At 34.2% G+C, this 16,537-nt stretch overlaps 1 protein-coding gene across 4 annotated transcripts in view; it reads right to left on the bottom strand.

Annotated features, from left to right (window-relative positions):
* Positions 1 to 16,537, bottom strand: part of PTPN3 (protein tyrosine phosphatase non-receptor type 3) — a 294,046-nt gene that overhangs the window by 62,063 nt on the left and 215,446 nt on the right. For all 4 annotated transcript variants that reach the window (XM_031969204.1, XM_031969218.1, XM_031969227.1 and 1 more), the window contains exons 13-14: positions 12,336 to 12,470; positions 6,861 to 7,037 (exon numbers count right to left, since the gene is read on the bottom strand). In XM_031969204.1, the coding sequence (XP_031825064.1) occupies positions 6,861 to 7,037; positions 12,336 to 12,470 (312 nt within the window). The remainder of the gene's footprint in view (positions 1 to 6,860; positions 7,038 to 12,335; positions 12,471 to 16,537) is intronic.

Below are 16,537 nucleotides of genomic sequence, written 5' to 3'. Positions count from 1 at the left end.
TAACATAGTGAGAAGTCCTCAGATAATTCTGGATAGTCTGGCTGAGGACATTTTATTTTATTTCATTTTTAACTCTTAAATATTATTTTTTTATATTTTACTTTCCTTAATTACACATAAAGACAATTTTTATAATAAAAAATTTTTAGTTTCAAATTTCCTCCCTTTCTTTCCTTCTACCCCCAAATGGTAAGCAATTTGATATAGGTTACACATGTTCAATCATGTAAAACATTTCCCACAAATAACCCCACTAAACATATAGTGAAAGACGTTATGTTTCAATTATTTTTCTGCAGGTGGATAGCATTTTTCATCATGAGTCCTTTGGAATTGTTTTAGATCATTGTAATGCTGAGAATAGCTAAGTCATTCACAGTTGATCATCATACAATATTGCTATTACTGTGTATGATGTTCTCCTGGTTCTGCTCACTTCACTCTGCATCAGCTTGTGTGAATTTTTCCAGGTTTTCCTGAAATCATCCTGCTTATCTTTTTTTTTTTTTTTTTTTTTTTTTTTGCTGAGGCAAAAAAATTAAGGGTTAAAGGACTTGCTTAGGGTCACACAGCTAGGAAGTGTTAAATGTCTGAGGCCAAATTTGAACTCAGGTCCTCCTGACTTCAGGGCTGGTGCTCTATCCACTCTGCCACTGCTCATCATTTCTTATAGCACAATACTATTCCATCATAATCATATCCTACAACTTGTTAAGTCATTCCCCAATTGATGGAGCAATCCCCAATTGTTTTCTATATATATAAAATATATATTTTACAAAGAAGTTCTTTTCCTATTTTAAAAAATCTACTTGACATATAGATGTAGTAATGATATTGCTGGGTCAAAGAGTATGCCCAGATTAAAGCCCACTGCACATAATTTCCAATTGTTCTCCAGAATGGTTGGATTAGTCAACAACTCTCCCGACAATGCATTAGATATTTAAGAAGAGATTGCTATATTAGGTAGAAGGTTTAACTGTCACCTCTAAGATTGCATTATTTCTAGTCTGTATTATATAATACTATATATATATTATATATATAATATTTTAAACTACCTATATGAAATACTGTTTTTCTAATCCTAGGTTTCACTTGAACTCTCTAAAACTTGGATTTTTTTTGCCATTCTGAGTGTAAGCCTTTAATTTCAGCTGAAGAAGTGGAAGAAGCCTTGGATGATTGACAAGTCAGGATTTTCCTGGGGTGGGAGAGTGTGTGGACATTAAAAACAAACAAACAAACAAAAAAGCCTTACTAGTCTCAGAATTCTAGAAGTAAGCCTTTAAGGGATTGGCTAATATTGTAATTCATAAGCCCCTAAATGGAGTATTTCCCATGAACAAATCAGTTGCTAACACTTAGTTAACATTAATAAAAACACTTACTGAAAATGTAAAACAAACACATTTTATACACACACATATATAAGAGATTTATGGGTGTAATTGTTACACACACATTTATAAATCTCAACTACATATTCCTACCCATACACTCAATGAAAATAAGCGCACATTTAAAGTTCCAGGACATTAAGAGATAGAGGAAATATCTGTGGCCAGCTCATAACTCTGGAACTGTAAACTAATGGGCATGGCTTCTGTGTTGATAAGATGCTTCCACTATTAAGCTGAGCTGAGCCACATTGCTGGACTAACACCTCACTGGGCATAAGCTCAAATGGATGAGCTAATCTGTTGTACTGTTTCTCTGATACTCCATTTCTCTGCTCTTCCTATGCTCTGCTGGATTTATTCCACAATAACAATTTTATTATCCTTCAGGTTCAGCTTTAGGCTTAGCTAATACTTTCATTACTCTTATACTAAGTTTGATTCCTTTGACACCATTCTTTTCTTCACCTCTCAGTAACTTCTCTCCTGTGTTCTCTCTTCCACAGAATATGGTAAGAGAGCAAAATATATTCTCTCTACTCCTCATTTAGCAGTAGGTGGTAAACAGAGATCTCCACTCTTTGGCCAAATAAATCTGTCTGTCAACAATTGACAGTGTAGAATTGGTAACTTTCTGATACCGCTCTGAAGTGTGTTCTTTTACCTTTACATCTTCTCCACTCATCAGCAATTAGGTTTTCTCTTAAGTTACTCATTTATCTCACTTTATCTTATGGTTAATGACCAAACCCTCATCTTCCATTTCTAATTCATAATCAGGTAAAATATATTTGTCCTATAATCATAAAACAATCCCAACATCCACATTTTCCCAATTATTAGCTTTAAAGTTCTTTTGTATTTGATTTGTAAAATGAACCTTTAAAGCACAAAACATCAAAGTAAATTTTATACTGTATTTATTTCACAGTTCTATAGCCAGACATAAATAAATGAGAAAATGCTTTCTTGGAACACAGGTTGAATTTTCTAATAAGTATTCACTCAGAACGATAAAGCAGAATATTGTCCTAGATCAGTAGACTGTTACCTGCAATTAGACAGTTCTTTGAAACAGACCTAATCTAAATAAAATGCTTTCTTGAAATCAACACACAATATGGGATATTATATTCACTATAACTTCTTTATGAGGTTGCTGTAGAAAATTAGCTGTGATACCTTTTCTCACTACCTCATGTGTTGATTAAGGATACCCTTCACATGGACCATTAACATAAAGATTTTGTTTTGGTAAGAAAGCAGCACATTGGTTAGACAATGATGATATCTTCTTTCTCTTTCTATATTTGGGGGGGTGTGTGTGTGTAAAACTAGCATCTTTCTATTTTTTTGAAATATTGTTCTCTAAGTTATTTTGAGAATCAGTCCTTTAGTGTCTTTATAATTATGCTGTTATGTCCAACATAGATTTCTTCTGCATGTAATTAGTCAGAACTAGGACCTCTTCCCAGATTCAACTTAATGGCCATCATCATACATGACGAATGTAGCAATCTGTTACTGAGGTGATAGAATCCAAATGTGATGTCTACTCATCAACATCCATGCTATCATTACTGATATGAATATAACACTGCAAAGATACCAGGAAATTTGTTTATTATACTAGAAACTACAAAAATACTGCTGACTGATGAGTCAATCTCAATGTGGCAGAGTGGACAGAGTCAGCTTTAGATTTAGAAATAATTGGGTTTAAGTCCCATCTCTGATAGATACCAGCTGTATGACCCTGGGAAAAATCACTTAACCTTTTACCAGCCCAAAGCCATTCTCTAAAATTCTTAACTTAAAGGTCAGGCCTTATGATTTCATCTATAAAGGGAGTTCTCTCTTTTGGAAAGAAGTTCTTGCCAGAACCAGGGAGACAGATAAAATCATAGGGCTAGCTTAAAAGAAAAAGTCTGGAAACTGTAGAAAGAATATTACATAATCAATTCTTAACTATTTTAGTGTTCTCCCTTTCACATGATCTTGGATATATTTGTATTTATTCTCTTTATATTTACTTAATATTTATTTACATATGTACTTGCTATGTCCCCTCTTAGAAGATAAGCTCCTTGCATCATCTGCTATATTTCTATCTCCAGGTCCTAGCATAGTGTTTGGCACATAGTAGGCACTTAAATATGGCTGAATGGTTGTAGAAGTAAGCAGTGATATAAGTAATCCAAATCTAGAGTGAATATCATTTTAAATTTATATCTGAATGTAAAATATGTCCAACACTTTGAAAATTCCCAGTCATTCAAACAAAATAAGTAAAAACGATAGGTTTGGGTTTGATGATTCCTAAGATATCATCCAGTTCTAACATTTATTGGTTCTGAGAATCTAAATCTCACCATGAATATTTGAATTAGGGAGAAACTGCCTAGCTTCTCAAATTCATATAACCTCTCATTTTATAGCTCTGCCTCCATCTCTTGTGAGGAACAATGGATATCAGTGGAATCAGTAAAACATATTGGAAAAAATTACTGAACTTGAAGTATGGAAGATATAGATTCAAATTATACTTCTGACATTTGCTTCCCAGACAAGTAATTTATTTAAGTCTTAGCTCCTTTATCTGTTAAAATGGGGCTAACAATTTCTATAGGACCATTCTCCCAGGATTATTATGAAGTTCAGAAGAGACAATTTAACTAATGAAGAAAAAAAAAGGCAATATATCTGTTTGCTTTGCAAATTTTAAACGGCTATATGAATGTTCCATTATTTTTGTCACACTTTAGCCCTATCTTCTTTCTACAAAAACATCTTTGCTTGATGTTTGTTTCGTAATTATGTTCCCTACTACAGAGAGTGATGGATTTAGGTTACAGAATAAGACATATATACATGTAGACATACATATGTTTTTGAGAAAATTTATTTTGCATATTTGTTTTAGGAAATTTGTTGTTTTTTTTTTCTTTTTCAATAGGATAAGAGATGGGAAGGAGAAAAAATAGATTTTGTTAATTTTTTTTTCTAAATAGAGAGGTGGGGGGTGGTGCTCCAAATGTGAAATGTTGCAAGTATTTTTGGAAGTGATTACAGTATTATTAGCTTTACTTAACTTTTTTTTCCAAGAGACTTCTTACAAAGAAGTAATCTATAAATATTCATAATGTAAAACAAAACATACCAATAAGCCTTCTAAAACAAAACAAAAAAGGAGGTAAACTAAACTTTTAATTCTTTCTAGACACCAAATGACTATTGGGCATAGTTAAGAAAAATAGATGATGATGATAATGTTAGCAAAAAGGTTAAAGTAATGTCACCAGAAACCACAAAAGGCATTATTTAAGTATGACGGATATCACAAGGAAACTGAAATCTAGAATTTTGTGTGTGTGATGATATACACAGAAGGCAAGATAATATATATCTCATAAGAAACTGATGGCAAGATTCTTAGCTCATAAGAAATAAGATGACTAAATGTATAGGAATGATCCTGAAGAACCAGTAATATAAATTCAACAAGCATTCATTTAAGGATCTATCATTTTCTAGGAACTCAAAGTAGGCACTAGAGACACAAAAACAAAATAGGCGTTCCTCAAGGAAATTACATTTTACTAGTATTTTATGCTTACTATCTAGAACAGCTGAAGCTTTAAAAAATTTTTTTGCAGGCTAAATGAATTTGCTTAATGGTTTACTTTTGTTTTAGAAGGCAGGAACTAGGTCACTACACTCTGCATTATCCTGTTGTACCTGTTAAATACGTCAGGAAGGAAAGGCAATTGATCTGTGGAGTAGGAAGGGAACAGCAGCTATTACCATTAACATTGATAAAGGAACCCATCTCTTTGAAGCTTCCTGTCACTGCCATATAAAAGCTGAGCTAGCTTTTAAACTAGCTATTTCTAAACTGAGCTATTTCTAAACTAGCTCCATACTGCAAAGCTGGCTGCTCTGTCAAAGAAAAAAGAGGCAATTCAGAGGAAGACCTTTGCAGTGCAAATCAAGGTTACCAAGGGAGTTTTGGTTCCAGGTTTAGCTTTTGTTGTGTGTCTGTGTGTTCCTGGGAAGACTACTGGGGGTTTGGGTCGGACGTGAGCTGTAGGAGGTCTTTATACACTTATTATATCAATAGACAATAACACTAATGATGTTGTATCATAATAGTCAGGGACAGATACATCACTAAAAATCTCTTCTGATAAATGGTAAAAGAATAAGAAAAAGCAGTTTTCAAAAGAAGAAATCTAAGCCGTCAACAATTAAAGGTAAAAATGACCTAAATCACCAAATAAATGCGAATTAAAACAATTCTGAGGTCCCACCTCAAACTGTCAGAATGGGAAAGTGGACAAAAAATGAAAATGACAAAAGTTAAAGGAGTTGTGGGAAAACAAGATGATGGAAGTTTGGATTGGTCCATTTAGCTGGAAAGCAACTTGGAATTATGTCCAAAAAGTCACTAAAATGTGTATACCCTCTGACCCAATGACAGCAATGCTATATTTATGCCCCAAAGAAACCAAAGAAAGAGAATAAGGAATCTTAAGTAAAAATACACACACACACACACACACACACACACACACACACACACACACTCTTATTTAGAGCTGGTTTTTTTTTTTTTTTTTTTTTTTTTGTAGCCGCAAAAAACTAGAAACTAAGAGGATAGATATCTATTGGGGAATGGGTAAATAAATTGTTACATAAATGTAACTGAATAATTTTATTTAAAGACAGGACAGTTTCAAAGAAAACTGAGAAGACATATAAACTAATGTGAAGTGAAGCAAGCATAACCAGAATGATTTATACAATAACAGCATGATAAAGAAAAATAACTTTGAAAGACTTAAGAACTCTGGTTAATGCAATAACAAACAATTCCAGAGAACTAATGAAGCACTCTACCCACCTCCTGTCAAAAAGATCAGGCACTCAGGGTAGAAAATAAGACATATATTTTTTGACAGGGCCAATTCAACACCCTACTTTGTTTTACTGTTAAGTCTTTTTGGGAAGATGTCGCCCTCTCTCTCCCTCTCCCTATCTTTTTCTATCCTTTCCTTTCCTTTCTTCCTTCCTCCATTCTTTCTTTTCTTCCTTCCTTCCTCCTTGCCTCTCTTATTCCCCTCCTCCCCCAACTTTCTTTCTTTTTTTTTTTTTTTTTGTCTGTGTGTTCAATTAGAGTTGGAGAAGTAGGAGGGAGAAAAATGGCTTAATAATAATAATAATAATAGAAACAAAACAAAAAGTCTTTTCTGAGGCCCTCCTTATTCTTTTAGTTGTATTCACAGGAATCTACAGCTCAGAGATTGTAGTACCTTGACAGTGCCTGGCATATGGGACCACTATATTATTGGTGTTCAGTTAAAATTTAATTTTTAAGAACTTCCCAATCTTATCATTTTTTTCGCCAATCTTATCTTTTGGGCTGAAACTCTAGGTAGAGGTAAACGAATGTCTTACTGTCTCTGTGGACTTCGGTTCTGCGAAAATTCTGAATCACTGTCTTTTGAGGATGGAGAGACCTTGTAGGTATAAAATACATCTTCTGTTTCTGTAAGGTATGTTGTTTCACTTGCAAGGTTATCTACAGATGAATGCCGTGGTTTTCTAATTTCATGACGTAACCTAGGACTTCGCCTAAAGGAAAAGATGTGAGTTAGTTAAATCAAATTCAACTTGAAGTTTTATTAAATATAAATGATGTTACTTTAAAGCTAACTTATTAGGATTAGAGACTCACCATGCCATTAGGTAGAAACATCATTATGTTAGGCAAAACAATGATATATGAGAGCAGCTGGTTCCACAAGAATAATGTTGAGGAGGGAAGAAAAGCAAGAAGAAGGAGAAGTGAAGACATAATGGGAGAAGCAAAGGAAGAAGAGAGGAAGAAAAAAGAGGAGAAAAGAGAGAAGTCAGAGTGACAAAGCTGGAAGGAAGCTTAGATATCTCCATGTTATGTATATAAGGACACTAAGACTCAAAGTGTCACAGTATTAAATAAAAGAATTAAAATTTGAATCCAGGTATTCTGACTCTATATCACAGTTAGTGTTCTTTCCACTATATCACACTGTAGAGAGGAAGAAATAGAGGAGAAGGAAGGGGAAGAAAAGAACTAAGAAGAAGATAAAATAGAAGGTAATAGAAAAGAAAAGGAAGAAGGGAAGAGGTGGAGAATGATGGAGAGGAAAGATATCATGAAAACTGTATCCTTATGATCTTTTGAAGGATGTTTCTGTATCTTTGGGATTATGTATTTATTGCCTTTTGGTGTGACATGACAGTTAGCAGTTAAGCAGAAAGACTACGCTGGAATGTCAAAATTCTGACATCAATCAGAAAGTTTCCTGAATAGCTTGAAATGAGCCTGAAATGGCAACCTTGACTAATAAACTTCATTTAGCGTATCCAACTAGGCCAATCCAAAATTAGGATGGATAGCCTAGGGGGAAAAGAAGCCCATTCCCTTAGAAGACATTATTTTTCCTTAGGGCTTGAGAAAATGCTAACGAGGCATGATACTTTTGAGAAGCTTGCCAGCTCTCCAGTTGGTGTTGAAAATAACATTTTTAGATATACTATTGATTACCTGAAATGTACTACTGTTAGTTCTGTAAGAACAGCATTGAATCATGCTTCAAAAGGAAGGACATCACATTATTATGGATGGACTAAGTTCCAAGCAACCCATGGAACAAAAACCAAGGAAGCATAATTATAATGTCTGTTTTTAATCACAAATATGCAACTAGTTTTGGAATCTCATCAGTGTGTACATTCTCTTCAGCGAAGCATATTAAAGACCATCTATGCTTGCCCGTGGTTCACAAGTTTTATCTTTGACTTGCCATGAGTTCTCCATAGAGGATTCATCCAAAGGCTGGAGGCTTCTTTCTAGTTCTTCTGACAACATGTGGATATGAACGGATCATAGAGGCTATCCACTGATTATCTATTATTCTTGCCATATAACCAGACCATCTGCTTTATTAATCATATATTTTTAAATGACAATCTTTATTCTAATTCTTCTCTGTAACTCCTTTTTATAATATATGTTGCACTCTGTTCACAACCACCATGTGTGTTTCTCTGTTGCCTTCTTGGTGAGATTAATTTTTAATATCTTTGGTGCATGAATAAAATGTTTTCAGAAAAACTTTATATAAATAATAAAGCAGGCATATAAATCAGTAATAGTGTGATTTTGATTGCTTTTTTTTTGTATTAATAAGTTCCAAAAAAATAAATAAATAACAATGAAGAGCTTAGAACCTGCCATTACAGTGAAAAAGACAGTTGCTAGGGTTAAGAGGAAAAACATTCTTGAGAAATTTCAAGAAAACTAAGTAGAGCTTTAGTTCCTAGAGACTGGTGAGTATTATTTTGTCACAATTTTTCCCCTGATGGTTAGTTTGTGAAGTACTATCTCTTGCTAAAAGTACTCCAAGCCTGAGTAGGGGTCCACTTGGCCCCATCCTATTCAGGATTAAAAGGAATGGTATACTCATACAAATGTGTTTAATAATTTTCTACATCTTTACCACAGAGAAAAAAAAAAAACTCCAATATGAAAAAATAAAGTACAAGATTTTTTTTCTATGCCTTTAAGATTTCCCCCTCCTTCAAATACCTTATAAATCAATCTTTTCAGACCCAATCAAAACTGGGTAACTTTCAACATGGATCTCTTCTATGTGCACTGTATAATCTAGCTGCTTTTTTCCCCCCATCTTTTATCTCTGAAATGCCATCCATATCTCCTCTGTTCACCCACCTGGGATTAATATGTTAAGAAGCCAAATATGGCGGCTTTATTGCTTTTAAGGTTGTTTTTAAAAAGTGCATTATTAAAATCTTTGCAGATTTTTCCAAGATTTCTTCACACTGATATCCTTGGGATGATTTTGCTCAGTTACATCTCTTGCCAAACTCTATAAAACTTGTTCTGCTTTTCACTGTTTCCCTCTGGTTTATGAGGCAATACCATTCATTTTTTGATCATCCTTTTCCAGAAAATCTTATAAACAAATTGATCACCTAAACCAGCCTTAGACTTCATTACCATCTTTCTCTGATATATATATAAAGTCAAATATTTACCGATTAAGGCATTTTGAGCTATTTTTTGGTCTCTTCATTATGGAAAGTGATTTATTTCAGTAAAAATATTTTATGATATTGTAGACTGTATGTTCTTTTTTCCACCCACATTCTATTTTTTCACCATCAGTAACTTGTTTAAAATAGGTCAGGATGGAATAATGTTAATAAAATGTTATATCTTTTTCTCATTTTTATTCCTTCTTTAAACTCTGTACTAATTTTGATCTTTGTTCTAATAAGGCGATGGCTTGACTATAAACAGACAGCTGATTCAGTAATGAGTATCACATAAGTCATTTCCTGTCTGTTAAAATATAATCAATTTCATTTTTGTGATGTGGGGCTTATGTAGTCTTTTTAGTTTCTCATTCCTTCTCTTGATTAAGATTTTCTAAGATTTCTTGCCATTTTTACTTATTTTCTTTGTTCTTTAAAATCACTGAGTTGATATAACTTAGAGGATCTTATTAATTTCTTCATTCATCTTCTCTACTTCTCCATCCTCTGTAGTAGAAGTTGGCTTATAAATCTACTCTTATTTTCATGGTGATTCTTTTGGAAACATTTCAGAGTGCTGCAAAATGAGCTAATCAAACATCCCACAAAATAATAATTTCCCATTTCCTTTAGGTGAATGATTAAGATGCTATTCTGACAATTTTGCTTGCTCCCCAGGAGAATGTGTGGGCTATCATAGCTGCAACTTCCTTCTTTCTTTTGGTTTTGTTTATAACAAGACGGTAAAGATTAATACTTATTAATTTCCTTTAGTAAAATGTCCACTCATGGGCCAATGGAAAAAGATCTACTATCTAGAAGACAAACAGCTAAATTTAGAGATAGTCTAAAAACGGTGATTCTCAGCATCCTGTACTCCTTTCTCTGCTGCTTTGCTGCCATGAACATAGAAGTGGGAGGTAAATGTATGGGGCTAAGACCAATTTGTATTTTTCCTTCTTTTGTGAATTGCCATGGCCAAAGAATTTATTACCACATAATCAGCCTACTGGCCTCTGCATTTAATTAAGCTGATCTTTAGAAAAGCAGAATCAATCTGTTTACAGGGTCATATTTAAAAGCCTTTCTGGCATGGTAAATCAGCTAGAGCTTGTGGTCTGCTAGCCGAGCCTTTCATACCCCCATATATTACCTCCAAACCAAAATAAGCCATCAGAATTACACTTTTTGAAAAACAAAAAAAACAAAAACAAAAACAAAAAAACCCTGTACATTTAATTAAAAAAAACTTGACTACAGAGATAGTGTAAAATGGTGGCCAGAATCTAAAAGACATGGCCCAAGTCTTTTCTCACATATATACAAGTTATTTAGTCTCTTAGTGCCACAAGGCAACTCTCAAAGTCTAGAAGTCACATTATAAAGTAATGGTAGAGAGAGTATACAGACTAGGAGTACCCTACGCTGTTTTTTAAAAACAGTTTTGTCGAGGTTACTTGACGGCATTCCCAAGAGAAGAGTGCATCAGCTATACTGTATGGCCTTTGTGAAATCTATTTTGGTTGCTAAGAACCCTTTTAAAATTTTTGGCTCTGTTCTGAATAGCTGATTTGCCCTGTACATGACCTCTAGATGAGAATTATTACTGTACTTACTAATTTTACCTCTTCTAAGCTTCAAGGTGTAAACTTCTAACTAGTTATTAGATATCTGGCATTGGTGAACAAGTCTGCTTTATTCCATCACTTCACAGCTTCCTAGACTGTCAATCAACTCCTTTAAGGGAGGATTATTAAGATTATTTCTTGGCTGAAATAATTCTTTTTAGTTTAGCTTTATGACAAACTTTATGCTCCTCTCTCCCTGAATTTCCACCCATCCCTTCAATCCTCCCACCCCATGCCACCACTACTATGTATTTTTTCAATTATTTTGATTGCATTTTTCTGGGTTATGTTTGATTTTTATTGTTGTTTTTGTTCTTTTAATCTTTTATTTTAGTTCCTACAAAACTTCGAATTATGGAATGCAATCATCTCAGAAGAGCTAAAATTATAAACAATCTGAGGGGTGATGGAAAGGTTTTGGTGGGTAAGAAGCAGGTTTGTAACATGTTACCCATAATGACTTGCGTGCAAGAAGTAAAGGAAAAGATATGAATGATGAGAAAAGGAGGTGCGCTAGTAATATAGCAAGAAGGATGGATGACCTGAATGACATATTGGTACCCTTAGGGTATTATTACTCACAGTTAAATAGCGCTTTAAGGTTTTCTCACAACAACCCTGTGTAGTAGGGAAAATAAAAACAGAAGAAAAGGCAGGCTTCTAGTAATTGGATAGCTCTTCTACTGATGATTTATGGGAAAATGTGGATGAAAAGTATACACGATGAAAAGGGACAAAAGTATTGTAATCTATGTATTTCAGGTATAGATGAATCATGGGTGACAATTTTTTCTTACAACAGTATAACATTTTTCATTTAATCTCTCTCTCTTTTTTCTTTACAGTGCCCCACCTTTCTGTTATTCAGCAACATTTAGGCTTCATGTCTATAGAAAATTACCTACAAAAACTCTCAGATATTTTTCCGGGCTCTAAAGAACAGCTCCAAGCTCATCATTCTAGGAATATTATCTCCTGATCTCCCTAAATCCATTGCCACCACCGAAAGCCATATTTTACACTAGTATTATATAGCTTGTTATTTTAAATATTTAAAACATAACTACTCTATGTGTTAACTTAAAAGAAAAAAAATTATTGCTAAGAATGTTAAAGTTCAGTCCTTTTCTTTAGATGAGCTTGAATTTTGAAAAGAAATGCATGTTCACTTATGGATAGCAAGGTGAGAGAAATGACTTACCAGTTGGGAGTAATTGGAGGAGATCGAGAAGGAAGACTTTTGGTTTCTAAATGGTCTACTGATAAAGATCTCCTCTTGGTTGGATTCCATACCATCCCACCTATCACCTTCTTGCAGTATTGGTTATTTAAAGACCTAAAAAACAGATGCATTTATAATTTTTATGAAGACACAGCATGTAAATTAGTGCTATGTATGAAAGAACATGTGCTATCAATGGAAGGTTACCTTTTCACCATTTAAGAAGGGCAGACTTTGTCTCAAAAACTACATCTCTGACTTTTCCATACTCTATTTCTTCAGCAATTCCACACATGTGATTCAGATTTTTAAATCAGCCTTTATTATTATATAAAAGAATTTGAGATTATGATCAAATGATTACAAATCATAAGTTCAGTCTTACATAGCCTAGTTCAAACGCAGCTTTAGTCTCAAGGGAAAGGTAGGTATTCAATAGTATTTTCAAGAATTCCTTATTTTCATTTGTCCCTTATGTAGAGCTAATAAAATTATAGCAGGACAGCTAGGTGGCACAGTGGATACAGCACCAGCCTTGAAGTCAGGAGGATCTGAGTTCAAATCTGGCCTCAGACACTTAACATGTCTTAGCTGTGTGACCCTGGGCAAGTCACTTAATCCCAATTGCCTTAGCAAAAAAAATAAATAAATAAAAATAAAATTATAGTTCTTCATACCAGCCAAGTCTAAGTTTATACTTTATGTCAAGTCAAGTTGCTATTGATAATCCCATCAATTTATTGGGGAAAATAAAACAATTTAAAAAAACCCCCTAAACTCTACAACAAACCTCAAAAAAATCCAGCATTGTTCCTTTCTCTGTAAAATCCTAGTTTATCTTTTTGGCATTTCTGATTCTATTGTTTTCCCCTTCCTTCCCAATTCTCCATCTAGCTATCTTCTCAACAATTGACCGCAACTCCACTAAATTTCATATTCTCAGTCTAGTCCTTGCTCAAGACACTGTTCAAATAATTCCTTGTACTGTATTAGCATCTCCTGTTCCCTCTCCATGGGTTTTGTAAGCCCCCATTAGCAATTCTAAGAGATTTAACAGGCTCTGGCTCTACCACTTTAAATCAGTATGTACTAAATTCTCTCTACTTTGTTCTTTCTCTTCATATCTAAAAGATTTCTAAAAACCTCCTGCCTCCTCTTCACTTTCCCAAGGGTTTCATTAGTTCACTTTATACTGTTTCTCCCTCCCAAACCAGATCTGTGCTTGGTCTAATCATGGGCTGCAAATGACCAGGCACTAGAATCATAGTGTACCCTATAAAGGACATTCAAACTGAGGTGAGAGGGTTTGGGTGTAGTGTGCTCATGAATGACTGTGATGGAAAACAGAGGTATCTAACACCCTAAGATTAGAACCAGATTAAAATATAACTGGGAAATATTTAACAAATAAATAAAAATACAATAAATTATAGAAAAACATTTATAGCAAACACAGATAACATGTTAAAAGTCAATGTATAGTCTATAGGGATCCTTATGTATGGTATAATGTCCCCTGTTGCTGTTTGACATTACTGTAAAGACAAAATATAACCACGTTTTTCTAGGATCACTGAGCCCATCATTTCTTATAGTACAATAATATTTCTTCACAATCATATATCACAACTTGTTCAGTCATTTCCCTAAAGTTCATTCCTGAGATTTCTAGTTCTTTGTCACCACAAAGAGAGCTACTATAAATATTTTAAAATATATATTTTTATCCTTTTTCCTTAATGATCTGTAGAAATAGACCAAATAGTGGCATTTCTAGGTCAAAGGGTACAGCTAATTTAATAACTCTTTGGGCATAACTCCAGATAACTTTCCAAAACAGGTGGATCAGTTTACAATTCCAGGGTGGGAATGGATGGGAGGAAAAAGAAGGGAATTTACATGACAATTTTGTTGTGTATTTGAAAGGAATAGCTAGTTGTACATAGTAGAACTGCAGTTTCTGTGTACAATAATATTTTTTCCCCCTAAGGCAATTGGGGTTAAGCGATTGGCCCAGGATCACACAGATAGGATATGTTAAGTGTCTGAGAGCAGATTTGAACTGGGTTCCTCCTGACTTCAGGGCTGGTGCTCTATCCACTGTGATACTTAGCTGCACCCATCTTTCTTTTTTATTGTATTGTTAACAGAAATGCTTGTTTTATCCCATAGATTAAAAAATAATTTAAATTAGAGAAGAAATCAATATGTTTTTTTTTTCTTTTCACAAATAGTGTCTTTTAAAGGAGGGAAGGTATATAAGTATTAATCTGAGGGAGCAGATCTATATATGTTAAATGACCAAAAGGTAAATATAAAAGGCATTGAAGCAGCACTAAAATTTTTTTTTAAAGTTTAATGGCTTACAAACTTGTAAAGGCACTTAATCTTTGCTGAGGTGAATTGAATTAGGATGACTCATTCACTAAGATTCACCACAGTTTGGACATTAAAGCCAGGTAAACACAAGGACTGAGGGACACTAAAGAGAGGCAAGATCTAAAATTGGCTCCAGTGCCTGTCAATAAACAACATGATGTCAAGATTGATAAAGGGCACCCCCATATATTGCCTTCACTTGTTCTGTGGATGCATGTATATATATATATATATGTATGTGTATATATATATGTATGTATGTGTGTATATATATATGTGTATGTATATATATATATAAATATATATATATATATATATATATAAATATATATATATAAAAAATATATATATATATATATATATATAAAACTTTGCATCTGGACTCCCGCCCCACTCTTATATCTGCTGTTCTATCTAGTTTCAGTTCCCTGGAAAAAGATGGTCCTCCCAGGTTAAGCTCATCATCTCTAATCTCAATAGCAATCAAGCTTTGACTAACACCTTCTCTCTTCGCCTCTTCTCCAATTGGAGGGTGAATGGTGAAGTTCCAAACTCTTCTCAAGGCCTTTCTTTATAGAGGGTAGAAACTGGACTTTTGGGTTTACTCCACTCTACAATTGCTTTCCTACTTAGTTTCAACTGCACAGACCAAGATGACCCTGTGCCAGAAACTTCTGGTTTCTGGTCTTCCATCATCCTGCCCCTTTCCTGCCTCCTTTTATATATTGTTTTTCCCCAAATAGATTATAAGCTCCTTAAGGGTAAGTCTGTCTTTCTTTTTATTAATTGTATCCCCAGCTGTTAGCACTGTGTCTGGAGCATAACAGGCACTTAAATGTTTACTAGATTGGCTTAGATTACAACAACCTTCAAACTACAAAAGTTTTTGTCATCTCTGCTCTCATTACTCTCAGTAATAACCCAAACTACAATATGGTGGCAGACATTCTGGGTTTAATTCACCCTAGCTCCTTTCTAAGATCCTCATTACAGCATTCCGGTAAATATTTGTGACAGTAATGACAATAAATATACTTTCACATTTATGTGACAGTTTACAATTTACAAGCATTTTTTCTCACTGATTCTGTGAAGCAGATGGTCTGTTAACACCCCCATTTTACAAATGAAGAAACTGAACCTCAGGATTGCTTTAAGCCCTTAGTATAAATCTGGGTAGGTAGGTGGTGCCATAGTGCACAGAGTGATGGATCTAGTGTCAGGCTGATTCATCTTTCTGAGTTCAAATCTGGCCTCAGACCCGGATAAGTCCCTTAGTCCTGTTTGCCTCGGTTTCCTGTAAAATAAGCTAAAGAAGGAAATGGCAAATTACTCCATATTTTTGCCAAGAAAATCCCAAATGGGCTCATGAAGAGTTGGACCTGACTGAATGACTCAACTATGAGCTATTATTGTCAATTCCCTTGAAGTCACTGTCGATTAGCAAAAGTGCCTGTCATATAGGAGGCTCTTAAGTGTTTGACTGATAAATGGAGAGGAAGATGGCTCTTTTTTATGTACATCCCTGATTTGTTCTTTTGGGGGTTTCTGATTAAAATAATGGTTTTATGGGAAAATTGACAGTCTCTAGCATTTTTTCTTATACATTTAAAATATCTATACATTTTTTAAAAATCTCAGCCTCTTCATCTCTTCATTCACAAATTTTAGGGAATATAAAATCAGCTTGATATCTTTGTCTGGGGTGATTATCAAGAAGTATTTATATCTACTTAACTTGTGCAGTTAATAAAGAACAGCCTGGTGCAATGCACAGAGGATTGTATGTCCTGGAGCTGGAC

The sequence above is a fragment of the Sarcophilus harrisii genome, chromosome 1 (assembly GCF_902635505.1).
Source record: "Sarcophilus harrisii chromosome 1, mSarHar1.11, whole genome shotgun sequence".
Classification (NCBI taxonomy): Eukaryota; Metazoa; Chordata; class Mammalia; order Dasyuromorphia; family Dasyuridae; genus Sarcophilus; species Sarcophilus harrisii.
Note: the sequence above shows the minus strand (reverse complement) of the source record. Positions and strands in the feature narration are given on the sequence as shown.